We start from the raw sequence: 16,690 nt of genomic DNA, 5'->3' as shown, positions 1-16,690 counted from the left end.
TTTCTAGTGTTCCTAAGTATCAGAAGGCTGTGATGTGTCTTACAGAGAAAATACATGTGCTAGCTAATCTTCATTCAGGCATGAATTACAGTGCTGTTGGCCATGAGTTCAACATTAATGAATCAACAATTTATATTAAATGAGGTGTTTTGAACAGAAACACACATAAAACAAGGTTATGTACTGATCAGTTGACAAAAATGTCAACTGATCAGTATAGGAGCCCAACCCTGTAATTCCCCGAGGAGCAGATGATTCAGTGTTCACTAATTCAAGGTTCACAGCAACTTTGTAGAACAGTACTGGGAATAATGAGGATCTTCTGTGCTTTGTGTTGGTTTCCTAGCGATTAAGAATTAGCAGTTTAAAGTTTAAATGAGCATGCCTTAGAAAGAATGCAAGGACCACAAGTAAAGATACTAAGGACCTTAAGTAAAGGATAAGCTTATGCCTACTTTGTTTTACGTCTCTGTGTCTTACTGAAGTTCTAAAAGAGTGGTCCATAAATTGCACATGAGGTTTCTATATAAAAACATCAACTTATCTTTTAAATGAGAAAAGTTGAACTGAAGATGTGTGATTCATATGTTAGGAAGTATGAAAGCCCATAAAATTCAGAAACATTTAGTAATCAGATTCTGATTTTGACTTATTTTTGATGAATTTAAAATTTTTTGTTCTTTGTTTTTAGCCACCAAGAGAAAAAAATTTGCTATGCAGCTGGTCACTTGAGTGGAGCTATTTTGCCACAAAATTCAGTTAAAAAGTTAGTGGACAAGCAAGTGTTAAATTATATAAAATTAAATAATGCCGCCTGTTTTCAAGTTTGTATACAGAATGCATATAATTGGCATTGTTTTAAAATTATTTGTTTATTTCATGTGCCTTTCTTTGAGTTAAAATAACACAGTTATTACTGTAGTATGGAGAGCCAAAAGATTTGTTTATACAAAAGAACCAAGAAACAAAAGTTGCTGTTAATTGTTTAGAGCAACAAAGCTCAACCTGTTAGCCTATGTAGATTTCTTCATTTCTGAAAGATGTCAACACCTGTAGCCCAAATCAGATTGTAAAGTCATTGTAACTCTTACAGTGCACTGCCTAGTGCCTTTGTAAAGTACATGCATAGCTATTGCTGTAATAATTGGTCACTGTTATAGTGGGTTGTTCGTGGGTTTGGGGGGTTTGTTTGGCTATTTAATTGTGCTGATTCACCAGCCAACTTAGTAATCATATAAATTTTGCTGCATAATCTGCTTACTGTAAATTTGTATTCATAGTTTTTCCTGCTTACAACTTATTTTTAAGTTTGTAAATTAATAATTTTATCTCACCAGATATTTTGAAAAGAAAATCTTAACACTAGATTAGAAATTTTTTCTGCTTTGATAGTAGCATCAAGAGAATGGGAGAAGAACATTTAAGATTAAGAAATTATAGAAAGGAGTGTACAAATGTTTTATACTTTGCCCCAGAGAAAATATAAGTCTAAATAAATAAAAGATAAGGTCTGTGTTTCTTGATGAGAAGGTAAAAAATGACCAGCTTTCTAAAGTGGATTTTTTAGTGCATTATTAATACTTAACTCCTTTTAAAAATGTATTTATTGCAAAGACTTGAGGTCTTCAGAAAGAGTAATTTCTCAGCTCTACATGGGGCATTCTCTTGTTTTTGTACATGATGCTCATTCTTAAAATTTATGAAAGCAGTTGCTTCTGTTAGTCATGTGGGAAAAAGTCTTGAAACTTTACTACCTGTTTTTTCTAGGTAGCAATTACAGTGAAAAATGTGATGTCTTCAGCTGGGGTATTATCCTCTGGGAAGTGATAACACGTCGGAAACCCTTTGATGAAATTGGTGGCCCAGCTTTCCGTATCATGTGGGCTGTTCATAATGGTTTGTGAAAATTTTTTCTTCAATATATTTTATTCCTATTTGGAAATTGTTTCTCCCCCAAAGAAGACCATTTATCCCTAATATTAAAATATACAATTTCTTATTACCAGTCTCCAGCCCTCCCCCCTACTCTAAAAACGGGCAAGGGCTGGGAGCAGTCCTGGCTTTGCACAAAGCTGAGAAGGTTTGCTGGCTGTGCTCATTAGGGAAAGGCCATCAGTAGACAGCCAGAGCCAACTATCTCGGTTGGCTCTCTAGGGGGGACAGAGAAGCACTGGACTGGACTCTCTTGGAAAAAATAAAATTTAAAGATTAAATTAAAATCTCTCACATGGTTCAGATAATTAGGGAGCTATTGCCTTTTTCTCCTTAGGAAGCAAGTGTCTCATTGAGGAGAGAAAGCAAAGCATAATACAGTAAGTCCCCTACATACGAACGAGTTACATTCTGAGAGCACGTTCTTAAGTCCAATTTGTTCATAAGTCCAACAAAGTTATCCTAGGTACCCAACTAACACAGTCAGCTATGTAGTACTGTACTATAATAGGTTTATAACACTTTTCACACAAATAATACATAAAAAACATAAAGTAAAGAAAACATTCTAAGCCTTACAGTACAGTATCTTGAAAAGTACAGTAGTACAGTACAGCAGCTGGCATACGGAGGCTGGCATCGAGTGAACAGGCAAGAAGAGTTACTGACTGGAGGAGGGAGAGGAGGTGGGAGATGGTAGAGCTGAGGGATCGTCAGCAATAGGAGACAGAGGGCAAGCTGCAATTTCACTCACGCCTGACGTTGATGGAACGCATGTTCATATCTTTGAAACTTCGCAAGTTGAAGGTTCATATGTAGGGGACTTACTGTAATAAGTGTTGTTACTTAAGCTATTCATAAAGGCAAAACACAAAGTGCTTCACAGAGCACTTCTTTTTATCTTCTCATTCATTCTTATGAGGCGAGTACTATTATTGCCTCACTTTACAGTTTTACACATTAGGGAACTGAGACCTAAGAGCAGTTAAATAAGTTGACTGAGGTCACAAGATTAGTAAGTGGTGTTGCTGGTATTTAAATCTGGAACTTTCTGGCTCAAATGCCCATATTTTTAAGTTATATTGATTTATGGACACAGTGTCCTTTCATCCCTCCTATTCCTTTTATACCTGTAGTTACAATGTTTCTGACCACTCATGATATTAGAATATATCCTTATTAATCAAGTTACTTCCCAGCTGCTTTGGGAAAATAAACTTTTCATGAAGGGAAATTGCTTAACGTTCTAACTTTTAACATCACTCTCTGTTGTTTAATTTCTATCACTTGATTATAATTATTCTGATTAATGGCATTTTTAACACACTGTTCCACATGTGATAGAAATAAATATATGCCTCACTATTTTGATCATTCATAGACATGTCAGGCAGTAATCTGAGTAATCTCAAATGTGTTTACCAGTTTCCTATGCTGCCTTTCATTGTACTACCTTTCTTGTCATTGTAGAGAATGCTAGAGCATTGAACAGGACAGTTTGTTTTCTTTTTCTGTCAGTTGTCAGTAAATAATTGAATGTCCATGAAGTAAGGAATAAAAGAACTAACTTATTAATTGATAAATTTACAAAGATTTCTTTATACTTGAGGCCTTATTTAAGTTAGGGACCTTACTCATGATATTACAGTCTTGTTAATTACACAAAAGTTGGCAGTTTTCAGCTTGTGAAATGATTGATTCACAGCAACCCTAAGACCTGTCTCCCACAAAAGAGCCATTTGGAGGTCAGTGAGTATAACACCATAGTTGATGACTTTTGACATATGGAAGATGATTTGTCAAACACATTTGAAATTGTTACGATAAATCTGAAAATATAGTTCAAATAAGATTACCTCAAGCCACCATTTTATTCATAATAAAATACACATTAAGCCATTATTATTTGTTAAAAGAGTATTTATAGCAAATGAAATATTAACTTTCAGTCATAATGTATATAAAATTTTAATTTGGCTTCTCAAAAGATGTAGCTTCTGTTTTATGAAAATATAATGTTAATCCAAAGGACAAAAAAAAAGGTACTTTTAGTCCTCCTAAAAAAATCTTAAATTACAAGATCTGTAAAATAAATAACACTTCAGAAATGCATATTTAAAAAAAATTACACCATTCTTTGAGTAAATACATTCTTTTCTCCCCTCCTCTCATTTTCAATTGTAGGTACTCGACCACCACTGATCAAAAATTTACCTAAGCCCATTGAGAGCCTGATGACTCGTTGTTGGTCTAAAGATCCTTCTCAGCGCCCTTCAATGGAGGAAATTGTGAAAATAATGACTCACTTGATGCGGGTATAATCCTTCTTTTGAGGGGCTTTGGGTTTAAGGGAATTTTATATATACTGACTTTTAATGGGGTTTTAAAGTAAAGGGACAGTATTGTTCTTTTTTTGCTTCATACTTATCTGTATTTTCCATGTTAGAATGGGTGTTCTTTACTCATATAATCAGAGGAGGAAACATTCTTTTGAAAAAAAAAAAAGAACTAGTTCTTTATAATTGAAAGATGGCAAGACTAGGTTTCTGGACGTGCTTTTTCCTTCTGCTCAACTTAGTGGACAGATGTGTTTGTTTCTGGGCCTGTTGCCTTATCTGTAATGTGAGAGAAGTTGAATTAGGTGATCTCTAAAGCCTTTACAGGACTTGGGTATTTTATGGCTCTAATACTTGCTAAGTTTTAAATTTTCTTTAGTAGAGATCTTTATCAAGCAGTCATTTATGTAGCGCAGTAGAGAGGTTTCATTCCCAGACACATTTATCTAAGTAATTTTTACCTTTTGGTTTTTCATTGCATATTTTCAGCTTTTCATTTGCCATTAAAAAGTTAAACTTTCTTCTAGGCTGTGTAGAATTTTGGAATTTAGAAGGATCGTTTTAAATAATTATTAGAATTTCCTAATCTATAAATCAAACACTTAGAATTATTTGAATAATTTTAGGCCTCTGGTTTTTGGTGCACTAACAAATCTATCGAGTGGTACCTTGACTTTAAAAAGTTTATGTACTTATGAAAGTGCCTAATTTCAGAACAATTTGCTAAGTAGAAGAATCTTTCAATCTCTTTAAATATAGATTAAGTAATTTCCTAAATGGCCAAAAATTTAGTTTTTTCATTCTCATGAAAATAACTTAGGCAAACCAGCTTGAACTAATCTGATTAAAGCTTAACTGCATATTTGGATACTAGCTATATATAGAATTCTAGGACCTGAAGATACGTTCATAAGAAGAGAGCTCAGATACCTTAAAACTTCGGGTTACATAAATTGTTCACGTTTTAACTGTGCTTTTATGTGCTTTGTCTAATTTGAGAAGAAAACCTTCCTTTTTTTCCCGAAATTCTAATTTTCACCTGAAAAATATATCCAGTATTTTATCTCTAGTTCATAGAGGGACATTCATAATCCTTGATATTTAAAATATAGGTTCTAACAAGTTATGGCATACCGTTTCAGTTGTCAGACTAAGTCATTTCAACAATTTGGAGGTTTACATCACTGCTGTGAGAACATAAATATGTTTCATTTAATTATGAGGAATAATACTACTGTATTTCATATGTTCCTCTAGAGGAATATTGGCAGCTTTCTTTAAGACTATCTAGACTATCTAGACTATCTATCTAATAGATATGTAGGTAGATACATGGCATTGATAATAGTTGAAATTCAGAAGAGTAGCACATTATTGTCTTTGTAAAATCAAAACCTTAGGTATTTACAAATTCAGTGTATCCCTTAGTGAAAATAAAGCAGCAATTTTTGCTACATTCAAATCTCAAAAAGGAAGTAATTAAAATGTACCTTTTAAGTTAGTTTTCACAAGATTTAATTTGTATTAAAGAAAGTTTAAATTGTTGTTTACTTTTTATATATATAGTACTTTCCAGGAGCAGATGAGCCGTTACAATACCCGTGCCAGTATTCAGATGAAGGACAGAGCAACTCTGCCACCAGTACAGGTAAATGGATAGAGTAGAACAGTAATAACCTAAATTTTTGTGTCTCTATTCCCATGAAGTTATAATCAAGAAGCAATGAATGATGTCCTCATTTGCATTTTAATTGCAGATTGACTTCAATTTGAATTTCCAGGTGCACCATTCTTCATGCAGGTACCCAGATTAAAGAGTTGCTGAAGACCTGTTTCCAAGTCTTGAAATTCTTACGCAGTTATATATAAAAAGATTAGATATTATATTGCTGTGAATGTCATTCTTTATTTGAAAAATAGTTCTTAGATACTGCTAGATCAAATAGTATCAGAAATTATTGTAAATATATATATATTGTAAATATATATATCATATATATAAACATATATATGTCATATGTATATATATACACACATACATACATATATATATAAAACAACGTATTTCCTTTATCGTGAACACCCTACTTTTTGGTCTTTGTAGAACAATCTACAGAGACTCTTATTTAAGAAGCTGTGTTTTAGTTCAGGAGTTCCTCAGCTCCATAGTTTGTGGTCATCAAAAAAGATAGTAGAGGGACTTCCCTGGTGGTCCAGTGGTTAAGAATCCACCTTCCAATGCAGGGGATGCGGGTTCTTTCGGGGAACTAAGATCCCACATGCCGTGGGGCAACTAAGCCTACGTGCTCCAGAGCCCAAGAGCCACACCTAGAGAGCCCACGTGCTGCAGCTACTGAGCCTGCGTGCCACAACTAGAGATAAGCCCAAGCGCAGCAACAAAAGATCCCACATGCCACAACTAAGACCCGACACAGCCAAATAAATAAATAAATGTTTTTTAAAAAAAGCTCCCCCATCCCACTCTCCCCACTGCCTGTATCTGCCCCTCTACTCTGCACTCTCTTCTGTTCTGTGGCTGAACTATCCATGCTCCTAGCCAAAGGCAAGCCTGTCTCCTTTGTGCGGCAGATCCCATCTGCTCTTCCTAGCAATTCTTCCCTGTTTCTTGCATCATCAGTTTTAGCCTTTCTGCTGGGATCATTCCCAGAGCATATATACAGTAGTCCCCTATTGTCCACGGTTTCACTTTCTGTGATTTCAGTTACCCCTGGTCAACTGTGGTCCAGAAATGGAAAATTCCAGAACTAAATAATTCATAAGTTTTAAGTTGCAGCCATCTTGAGTAGCATGATGAAATTTCGCTCCATCCCGCCTGGGACGTGAATCATCCCTTTGTTCAGTGTATCCTTCTCTCTTGGTTGTCAGATCAACTGTCGAGGTATCACAGTGCTTGTGTTCAAGGGACCCTTATTTTATTTAATAATGGCCCCAAAGCACAAGAGTAGTGATGCTGGCAATTCGGATATGTCAAAGAGAAGCCATAAAGTGCCTCCTCTAAGTGAAAAGGTGAAAGTTCTCAACTTTAATAAGGAAAGAAAAAAAAAATCATATGCTGAGGTTGCCAAGATCAGCAGTAAGAACTTCTATCTGTGAAATTGTGACAAAGGAAAAAGAAATTTGTGCTAGTTTTGCTGTTACACCTCAAACTGCAGAAGTTATAGCCACGGTGCAGGATAAGTGCTTAGTTAGATGGAAAAGGTATTAAATTTGTACAATAAGGTAGTACAATTTGAGAGACCACATTCGTGTAACTTTTATTATGGTATATTATAATTGTTCTATTTTATTGTTAGCTACTGTTGTTAATCTCTTACTGTGCCTAATTTATAAATTAACCTTTATCATAGTTATATTTGTATAAGAGAAAACACAGTATATGAGGGTTCAGTACTATCCAAGTTTGCAGGCATCAACTGGGGATCTTGGAATGTATCCCCCCAGGATAAGGGGGGGACTGCTGTAGTCTGTATTTGTATTTCTCTAGCTTCTCTCTTTCCATTCTCTCTTGTGCCCACTCCATTCAGCCTTGTATTATACCACTACTCCAGAATTGCTCTTGTCAAGATCACCAGTTATTTTCACATTACTAAAATCTAAATGAATGATTTTTCAGTTCTCATCTTTTTTGATTCTCAGCAGCCTTTGACACAGTTCATTACTCTCTACTTCTTTCAGCACTTTGAGTTGATCTCTAGGATACCATACCAGCCTGGGTTTCATCTTACATCCCTGGTCACTTGTTCTCATGTTTTCCTATGCTGTTTACTCCTCATCTTCCCAACCTATAAACGTGAGAGTGCTCAGGGCTCAGTTATTCGGCTCTTTGCTTATCTATCTAAATTCATTCCTTGGTAATCTCATCCAGTGTCATGGCTTTGTATACCATGTATTTGCCAATGTTTTGCTCCATCCCAGACCTGAACTCCACACTCATATATCCAACTACTTGCTTGATATCTACTAGGAACTCAAAATTACCATTTCCTAACTGAGCTCACTTCAAAGTCATTCCTCCCGTGGTCTTCCCCATCTTGATTAATAGCCACTGCATTCTACTAGCTCAGGCTAAGAATCTTAAAGTCATCCTTGACTATTTGAAGACCAGGCGTTTTGGTTCCCTTTTTGTGCTATCCTTAAATTTCATTTAAAATGGGTTTGTTTGGGTATCTTCATTAGCTTGAAAAGTCTTCAATTTTATTTCTATTTATGTCTTGCTAGTTTAGAAAAGAATTTAAGTTGCACCTTATTGAATGAAGCATTTTGTATTATTCCCAACCTGTAGTCATAAATGTTTCTGCTTTCCTAGGCTCATTCATGGACATCACTTCTACAAATACCAGTAATAAAAGCGACACTAATATGGAGCAAGTTCCGGCCACAAATGATACTATTAAACGCTTAGAATCAAAATTGTTGAAAAACCAGGCAAAACAACAGGTTTGTTTTGTTACTAAAGTAACAAAAAGTAAAATCTTTTGGTAACCTAACCAGTAGTCATGAGCATTATACTAACAAGTTAATTGTTTGTCCTCTTCTTCTATATAAGTCCTGAGTCTTGTTCCTGAAACAGACAGGCAAGCTTAAGAGTAGAGATGTGTAATGATTTTCTCCTAGAATTCACTACCAGTCAAATCATTTCCTCTTCTGATGATTGCTGCCTTTGCCACCTGTGCAACTCCCGCCTTACAGTGATCCCTAACTTGAACGGTTGATGGTTACAAATGTAAAATGCATATTCCTTCCCCAGTTAAAGGAATTGTTCTAGATCTCTCATTTCATATTATCCAGATTTATTATATTTTTGCTATGACTGGTTTTAAAACATTTTAAGGAGTGATTTTATTCATCTTGTCCGATGCATTTAGGTTAACCAATATTTGGGGCATGTAACTCCCAGCTCTAGTGACCAGCGTATCCTAAAGGCCAGTATCTACAGCTTGTTCTCCCTCAGCCTTACAGCTCCCTCTCCCTGAAACCTTTCTATTTCTTTCAGAACAGAACCCCTAAGAATCCCAGTTGGTATATTCCTCCTTCTAGGCTGCCCAGGATTTTTAAATATAAAGAGCTTTAGTGATTCAAATTGACCTGTATTTTTAACAGAGCGAATCTGGACGTTTGAGCTTGGGAGCTTCTCGTGGGAGCAGTGTGGAGAGCTTGCCCCCAACCTCTGAAGGCAAGAGGATGAGTGCTGACATGTCTGAAATAGAAGCCAGAATTGCTGCAACCACAGGTAAAATGAAAATAAAAGTCTAAAGAGGAGTGAAAATGGTAGTTTCAATTGCTTCAGTAGTGGGAATGTCAGTGGTTTTTTTTGTGCGTGTCCTAAATTTTTTTTAAAGTAGGAAGTTAGTTTACAATATACTTCCTATGCTTCTAGCAAAAAGTGTCTCAAATTCCAAATAAGGAAAGCATGATTTGTAAAATTATTTGGATTATAAAATACACCTTCCTAATTACAGATTTTATCAAATGTAATTCAGCTCAAACACAAGCTGAAAATCTAAGTGAGAAATTGAAATTTTGCCAAAACTAGGATGTTTTGGAGGATTTCGGGTGATTCTACTATAATTTTGCGCTGAACTCAAGCAATAGCAAATGTTTTGTTTTGAAACTAGCAGGAAAATGTACTCCAGATCCAAATATAACTTGGCCTTACTATCTGCTGCTGCTCCTACTTTCAGTGGCAAAAAGTAGCTAAGTTTAGGACTGATTCTTTTAATTGTAAAATAAAAGATCATGGTAATTTTATTTGATCTTGAAAAAGCTAGCATTTATATTCCATTTTGTCAGAAAGACTGGTCAGCACAAAAATAATTACATGTTTTGTTACCTGAGTGAACTTCTAACCTTTTCTAACCAGGTTCATTTAGTAATGCTGGGTTAAATTGTTTTCTTTCTGATTCCCCCAGGGGTGGAGAGGAACTGATTACAAATACATTTCTATTGTGGAAAATGTGGAAATATAAACAAATAAAAATATTAGTCTTCCATAATTGTCCCACTCAGAGATAAACAACATTTTTGTGTATTTACCTCTAGTCTTTTAACCACATATGTGTATACAAGTATATTTCCAAGTGTATTAGCCTACTTTTTTTTTAACTTAGCTAACCAGGTTTTTGGGTTTTGTTTGTTTGGTTTTTTGTTTTTGTCCTCTTTTTTTTAGGTCTTTCTGGTTTTTTTCTAAATAGAATATTTTCATTTTGTGTGAAGCTCTTTTCAGAAAGAAGTTGTCCAGAGGACCATCCTAACTATACTTGTCTTCAACTAATCACTTATTTTATCAGTTAGCATTAGAATCAGTTAGATATTACAGAATATCCAAAGTAACAGTGTCTTTAACATATAAGCTTTATATTTCACACACAAACAAATCTGGAGGTAGGCTCCATGATCATTAGGTAACTGGGTTTCTTCTGTCTTTCTGTGTCATAATCCCTATTGTGTGGCTTTCATCCTGAAGGTTACTTTGTACTCCATAATGGCTATTACAGTTCCAGTCATCACATCCACAGTCCTGGCATCAAGAAGCAAGAATTAGGGGAAGGGCTCATGCCCAGGCTTTTTTAAGGAGCTTTCCCAGAAGTCCCTCCTAACAACTCCCACGTAGATGTCATTGGCCATAGTGCTAGTGTCAGATGGGAAGGAAGAGCCCTGTGGCTCCATGGGAAGGAAGGATCTGCAATCTTTTATCTAGGAGCATTGCTGTCCTGAGTAAAGTTGGGGTTCTGTTGCGCTGGTGACCAGGAGTCTCTGCCACACAGATGGGTCTTTAGAAACGATCAAGTTGAATGGAGGTCACCAGCCACTGTCGAGCTTTCCTGGCCTCCATGAGTCACAAGCGTTTCTGTGTGGAGTCGGGGTGTCGCAGCGTAGTGTCCAATGAACAGTGTACACAGGAACACATGCTTACACTTCGGCAGCCTTTTTCATTTCAGGAATATCATTCAAGTTAGACCTGCCAAATAGTGGTTGCTACCCTAAAACAGGAAATGCTCTGTAATGTAATAACAGTAATTTTATATCTGCTCGTGTCAATTTTTTAGTCAGGTACTGGTTTATAAGTATTCTTTACAGAAGTGTTATTTCACCAGATTAAAGATAACCACACATTTGAATTACCCTGTCCTTTCTCTGCCTAAATGTAAAACAGATGGTTGAACATCCGTTGGTGAACTGTCTTACTTTGAAAGGTTCATATTTTCCAGCCTTTCAATACTTTTCAAGTTTAGAAGGAATACACCCTAAACTTTGGAAACTACAATAAATATTCAGTTTACCAGAAGTATGTTTAAATATTTACAATTATAAAAGCATAAACATTTCATACTTTGATTCAGTAATTATCATTTAATCACTGAATTTTACTTTATAGCACACTTCAAGAAACACCTAATTGGACATATATTCCTGTGTTTGTTCATTTAAAACAAATATGGCAGCTTATCTCTTTTTAACTCCTCTTTTCCTTCCCAGTTTCATCCTAGACCCCCCCCATTGCACTTCAGTGGTTTCACTTAGGTAGATTATTTCTATGAACATGTTTGAAATCTAGCTTTCTCATTACCCTGCAGCTTTGTTTGTCTCGGCCCTATTTTTTTTTTCCTGCTGATTAAAGCCAGTATGTGAAACATCTTGTATTGGTAGTTGTTTGCTCCTTAATCACGCCTTTTCTAAGCATGGATGAAAAGTTAGATAGTTCTGCATGCCATTCTGCATGAAGTGTTATTAACATAACTATTTGAAAAGTATTCTGTTTTTGTTCATCGTTTTCTATTACTATTTGTAGTTGTTTGCATGTATACTGTATATATGTGTTTTTGCAGCCTTTTCCAAGCCTAAACGGGGCCACCGTAAAACTGCTTCCTTTGGCAACATTCTGGATGTCCCTGAGATCGTCATATCAGGTATCATAGACCACCTGAGTCGGTCTAATAGCTGTGGAACTGGAATAATGATCCCTGGTACTTAAAAAATGCTTCTTGCTCCAATTTGATAGAACGTGAAAATAGATACCTTGCATGCAGTCATTAGGGAGACAGATTAAAAACTGTATACGTTTATCTACACTGAAGTGGGCTTGGAAGGAAACCTCACATCTCCAAAACCGAGGATAAAATAGAAGGTAAAGTGAACGTTTTCACGGAAGGGAGAATACCAGTCCAGAATTCTGCCAAGTTCCTCTCATCTTTTAAGTGAGCGGAAGAGCTGAACCCAGACCTTTTTTGCACCCAGCAGAAAGAGGAAACAATCCTTTAAAAATATTTGTTGCCCTTCGCTCCTTTCCTTCCTTCGTTACTACCTTGGGGCTCCCTCTAGGCATTCTATCCCAGCCTCTTTCTGTTGGGAACAAGTGAAATATGAAGTTGAGAAAAGAGTTGCTAAATACCGTTTTGCCTTAACCTAGAAAACAGAAATGAAGTAAAACTAAATGAGATTTGCTGTTTTGTTTGGTATCCTGCCAAAGAATTATGGTCAGTTCTGATTCCTGTGTATTATCAGGAGACTCTTCTTGCCAATTACGTGTTTTTATACCCAACTCACACATGGTACCTCCATGTCTCATATTGGCAAATTGCTTTTATTTCTTATGGTGATCATTTCACAGATGCATCTAAATCACCATTTTCAATAGAAACTTAAATGGCATATGTGACCTTCAGTATTGGTTAATATATGTTATCAAAATCATCATTTATTTACCCTTCTGCTTTAGGTTTTCCTCCACCTCTTCCCCTGAAATTTTGACAGGGAAATATAGTTTTCCCCACACAATCATGGGCGTAGTTAGGTGAATGCTCCAGCACACTGTCCTTTGCCTGTGATTGTGCTTTTAGCATAGTATTGGATTATATCTGAATGCCTAGTAGTTCTTTTCTCCTCCAGTAAACTGAAACATGAGGATAGAGACCATGCCTTTGTGATTAATTATTGATGGCATCAGCAGTATCTGGCTCAGTGCCTCACACATAGTGTTTAGTAAATATGTGCCTATTATATAAGTGAACAAACCATTATTGAGCTCCAGCAGCTAGGAGCTATGATACATGTAAAATTTGTATATAACAGATATGTGTAAAATATAAGTTATACAATTCTTAGGGATCATTTTGTCTATACAAAACCATTTTATTTCTAGAGTAATTAACTTTTATTCTAGTTATCAAAGTGGTTTACTTTACAACATTTTCACTGTTGCCATTCAGAGAATACCGTTAACCCTTTCTTCACATAGTAATTTTATTTATTGAGTCATGAGCTGCTTTCAAAATTAGCAAAGTACTTAGGATCATTTTACCTCTACACTGAAAGGTCCCAAGTTTAAGGGAATAATATTCTGACTGAAGAAGTGGCAACATTTAAACATACATACTGCTGAGCTGTGATTATCTTAAACGTTTGAGGGAATCAGGAAAATTGAGGCAGATGGCACAATAATCCGGTCTTATGGGTAAGCATTAAGAACAGATACACCCACACATAGTGGGTGAAATAGCCAATGGTGTACAAGATAACAAGGGAGAGAGAAGAGGAGAAAGAATAATAGTCTCAGTGGTTCTCCTCCAGGGTGCATTTGCTCCCCAGGGGACATTTGGCAACATCTGGAAACATTTTTGATTGTCAGAACTAATAGGTGCTACTGGCATATGGTGGACAGAAGCCAGGGATGCTGCTACACGTTCTGCAATGTCCCAGGTAGCTTCCCACAGCCAAGAATTATCCAGCCGGAAGTGTCAGCAGTGCCAAGGTTGAGAAACCCTGGTTAGATGTGCTGTGTGGCCTATAAAGTAGTTTAAAGCACATCATCTTAATTAACCTTCGTAAGTCTTATAACTAGGTTATCAGATAAAATTATAGCCATTTTACAGATGAAAATCTTAGATCTGATGATGTTGAATGGTTTTCCCAGAGTCACACAGCCAGGATCCCATCCTAGATCTTCTGATGCCAAATTACATCCATGTTCTCTTGTTTTGTTTGAGTCAGAGAAGTTAGAATAATTCTGCCTTGCACTTCATTAGGGTTCGTATTAAATTTAAGTGAGCTCTTCAGCCAGGAGACGCTTTTTTATGACATTGGATACTTACGGAGTCAGAAAAGCTTAATTCTGCTCTTAATTGCCAGAGTAACAATGCTGTTCAAATGGAAATATCATTCGGTAATATATTTTATTAAATATTCTTGTTGGGTTTTTTCCCAGATATTCAAATATTAACCTAATCAGTTTCACTTCCTTTAATAAAAGGATGCAAGCACTGGAATTGAAACAATTGGACATAAAAGCTAAACATTAATTTGTTCTTAGGTTATATTTTTAAATTAAACATAAAGATATAACCCATGCTTTGGGAATATCTCAAATGTCTTACATGGCCATTTAATTGTAAAGGAGGATGAAATTTAATTCCAATTTTTTAATACCTTCTAGAATTTTTTTCCTCAAGGTTGTTTTCCCTACAAGCCCTGTGATTATATTTCCAGATACTTCTTGATATATCCAAACTGGCATTAATTAGCATTGGATCCCATTTGTAAGCATTTTTTTAAATATAGCTGTACTTTTTATCTTATCTGTTTTGGATAAGTAGTTTCAATAATATTTTCCTTTGGCCAAGTGCAGTATACTGTCTAATGTACCTCTTGGAATAAACGGCCTCTTTTTAATAGGAGTGCTCATTTAAGCCTCACATAAATTTTTATGTGTATTTATTGGCAGTGTACAAATGTATCTTTTCTGAAGTGTTTGTTGTTTCTTGCATTTTTTAAAACCTTACCAAGTCTTAAAAGTTTTTAAATACACACTATAACTCTAAAGATTTTTTTTAATATATCTTTATAATGACTAAAATGCCTAACCTAGTCATAGGGTCAGCAAATTTAAATCTTGTGTTTTGCTTGCTTTTCAACACTATTATATACTCTGTCACCAACAAATGAGGAAGAACAAGCAACTTACAGCTAACACCAATATTCATCAATTTAACAGTCTCTCAGGTCGTGCAGAAATGGACCTTTAATACCTCAGGACTTCCTGTGGATCAGACTACACAATATTTTGTACCCCTTCTACCTTGACCGTGGCTCTAAAGAGGTATTGGCAAACTTTGGTATGGATAACCCTTCTTTCCACTTTCCCCTGCCCACAGAGAGTGGCTATAGATCGATCTGGCTTCTTTTTACCAAGCAAGACACATAATTAAGAGCAAATTACCAATAGAGTATGATATTTTGCTAACTCTTCATTTGTGAAGAAGGTCCTGCCCAATAATGGTGTGCTACCTAAGCAAAGTTAATGTAAATGTAGAAGTCTCTTGCCCAGAATTTAAACCATTTGATCTATAGTTTTCTAATGCATTTGTTTATTGAACATTATAAGACTTCCAGGAAAGGAAATAGGCTTTCTTAAATGTTTTCCATTAAAACTTGGAGTTTTAAAAGCATAATCCTTTCTCCTTTTCAACCAGTACATTTTAATTTGTATTACTTTTATTTGAAGAAAAGAGAATGGGTGGCATATTATTGGATTGCTTTAAATGTTTCTATTTTTTTGTCCTTTAAGACTTTAATAAGATCATGGATTTTTGTTTATTCAGCTCTTTTACTTGGATTTTAGAATGCTTTGACCAAAGAGCATTACGTACTCTCTTATGTACTGTTCTTAAGGATTTGATAAAGAAGATTGAATATGCAAATGTTTTGAGTCAATCTTGTTAATATATATAAAATATTTTTGCCCAGGTCCCTGAATTTAATTGATATTTCTTGTTTATAATATTCTTGAAGCTGAAAAGAAACTTTACGAATCCTTATGATTTCAGCTGCATTTAGATCTCTTAACTGAGAAAATTTTAATGACTATTCATTCACTTTTAATTTCAGTCAGGTACATTTAGCTCTATTGTATATTGGGTATTTTCCAAAAGTAAGTGTTAATATATAGTTAAGTAGAATAAGTAGAATATGGAAAAGGCCAAACATAATATTTAACAGAAAGTAAATGGGTAGTTAGCTTTCTAATACCTATGTGTTGTTTTCCTCCTTCAGAAGTTTCAAATATCTTAGGTAATTTAAGTGGGGGGGCCAGGGGTGGAGGGGAGTGGTGAGGACCTTGTAGAATGCTGGGCAGCTGGAGGCCGAGATGCTGTGCAGAGACACCTGGGCACCACTTTGCTTTTTCCATCAGGACGGAAATATAACCTTCTAATACTATACTTGGTTCAAGAACCAGTAGGTACTGTTTGTAAACATTCCTATAACTGTATGTACGTAAATTATTAGTGCAATTCTTCCCCTTTTTAAATAGTGCAGCGCCAATATGAAGAGACCATGAGATAGAAAGAACTGAGCTTTTCTAGATCTTCAAGTTCCTACCTTGCACACAGTGTCATTAACAGCTGTAA

General features: G+C 35.6%; 1 protein-coding gene across 3 annotated transcripts in view; it reads left to right on the top strand.

The window, feature by feature from the left end:
* The window catches only part of MAP3K7 (mitogen-activated protein kinase kinase kinase 7), a 70,138-nt gene that overhangs the window by 26,662 nt on the left and 26,786 nt on the right, over window positions 1–16,690 (top strand). For 2 of the 3 annotated variants that reach the window (XM_089921871.1, XM_022552748.3), the window contains 6 exons: window positions 1,768–1,896; window positions 4,117–4,247; window positions 5,835–5,916; window positions 8,596–8,726; window positions 9,390–9,519; window positions 12,116–12,196. In XM_089921871.1, the coding sequence (XP_089777997.1) occupies window positions 1,768–1,896; window positions 4,117–4,247; window positions 5,835–5,916; window positions 8,596–8,726; window positions 9,390–9,519; window positions 12,116–12,196 (684 nt within the window). The remainder of the gene's footprint in view (window positions 1–1,767; window positions 1,897–4,116; window positions 4,248–5,834; window positions 5,917–8,595; window positions 8,727–9,389; window positions 9,520–12,115; window positions 12,197–16,690) is intronic. The other variant, XM_022552757.3, reaches the window with a different exon arrangement.

The sequence above is a fragment of the Delphinapterus leucas genome, chromosome 12 (genome assembly GCF_059928025.1).
Source record: "Delphinapterus leucas isolate spDelLeu-1000000601 "Yukka" chromosome 12, BTC_Dleu_Yukka2, whole genome shotgun sequence".
Classification (NCBI taxonomy): Eukaryota; Metazoa; Chordata; class Mammalia; order Artiodactyla; family Monodontidae; genus Delphinapterus; species Delphinapterus leucas.
Note: the sequence above shows the minus strand (reverse complement) of the source record. Positions and strands in the feature narration are given on the sequence as shown.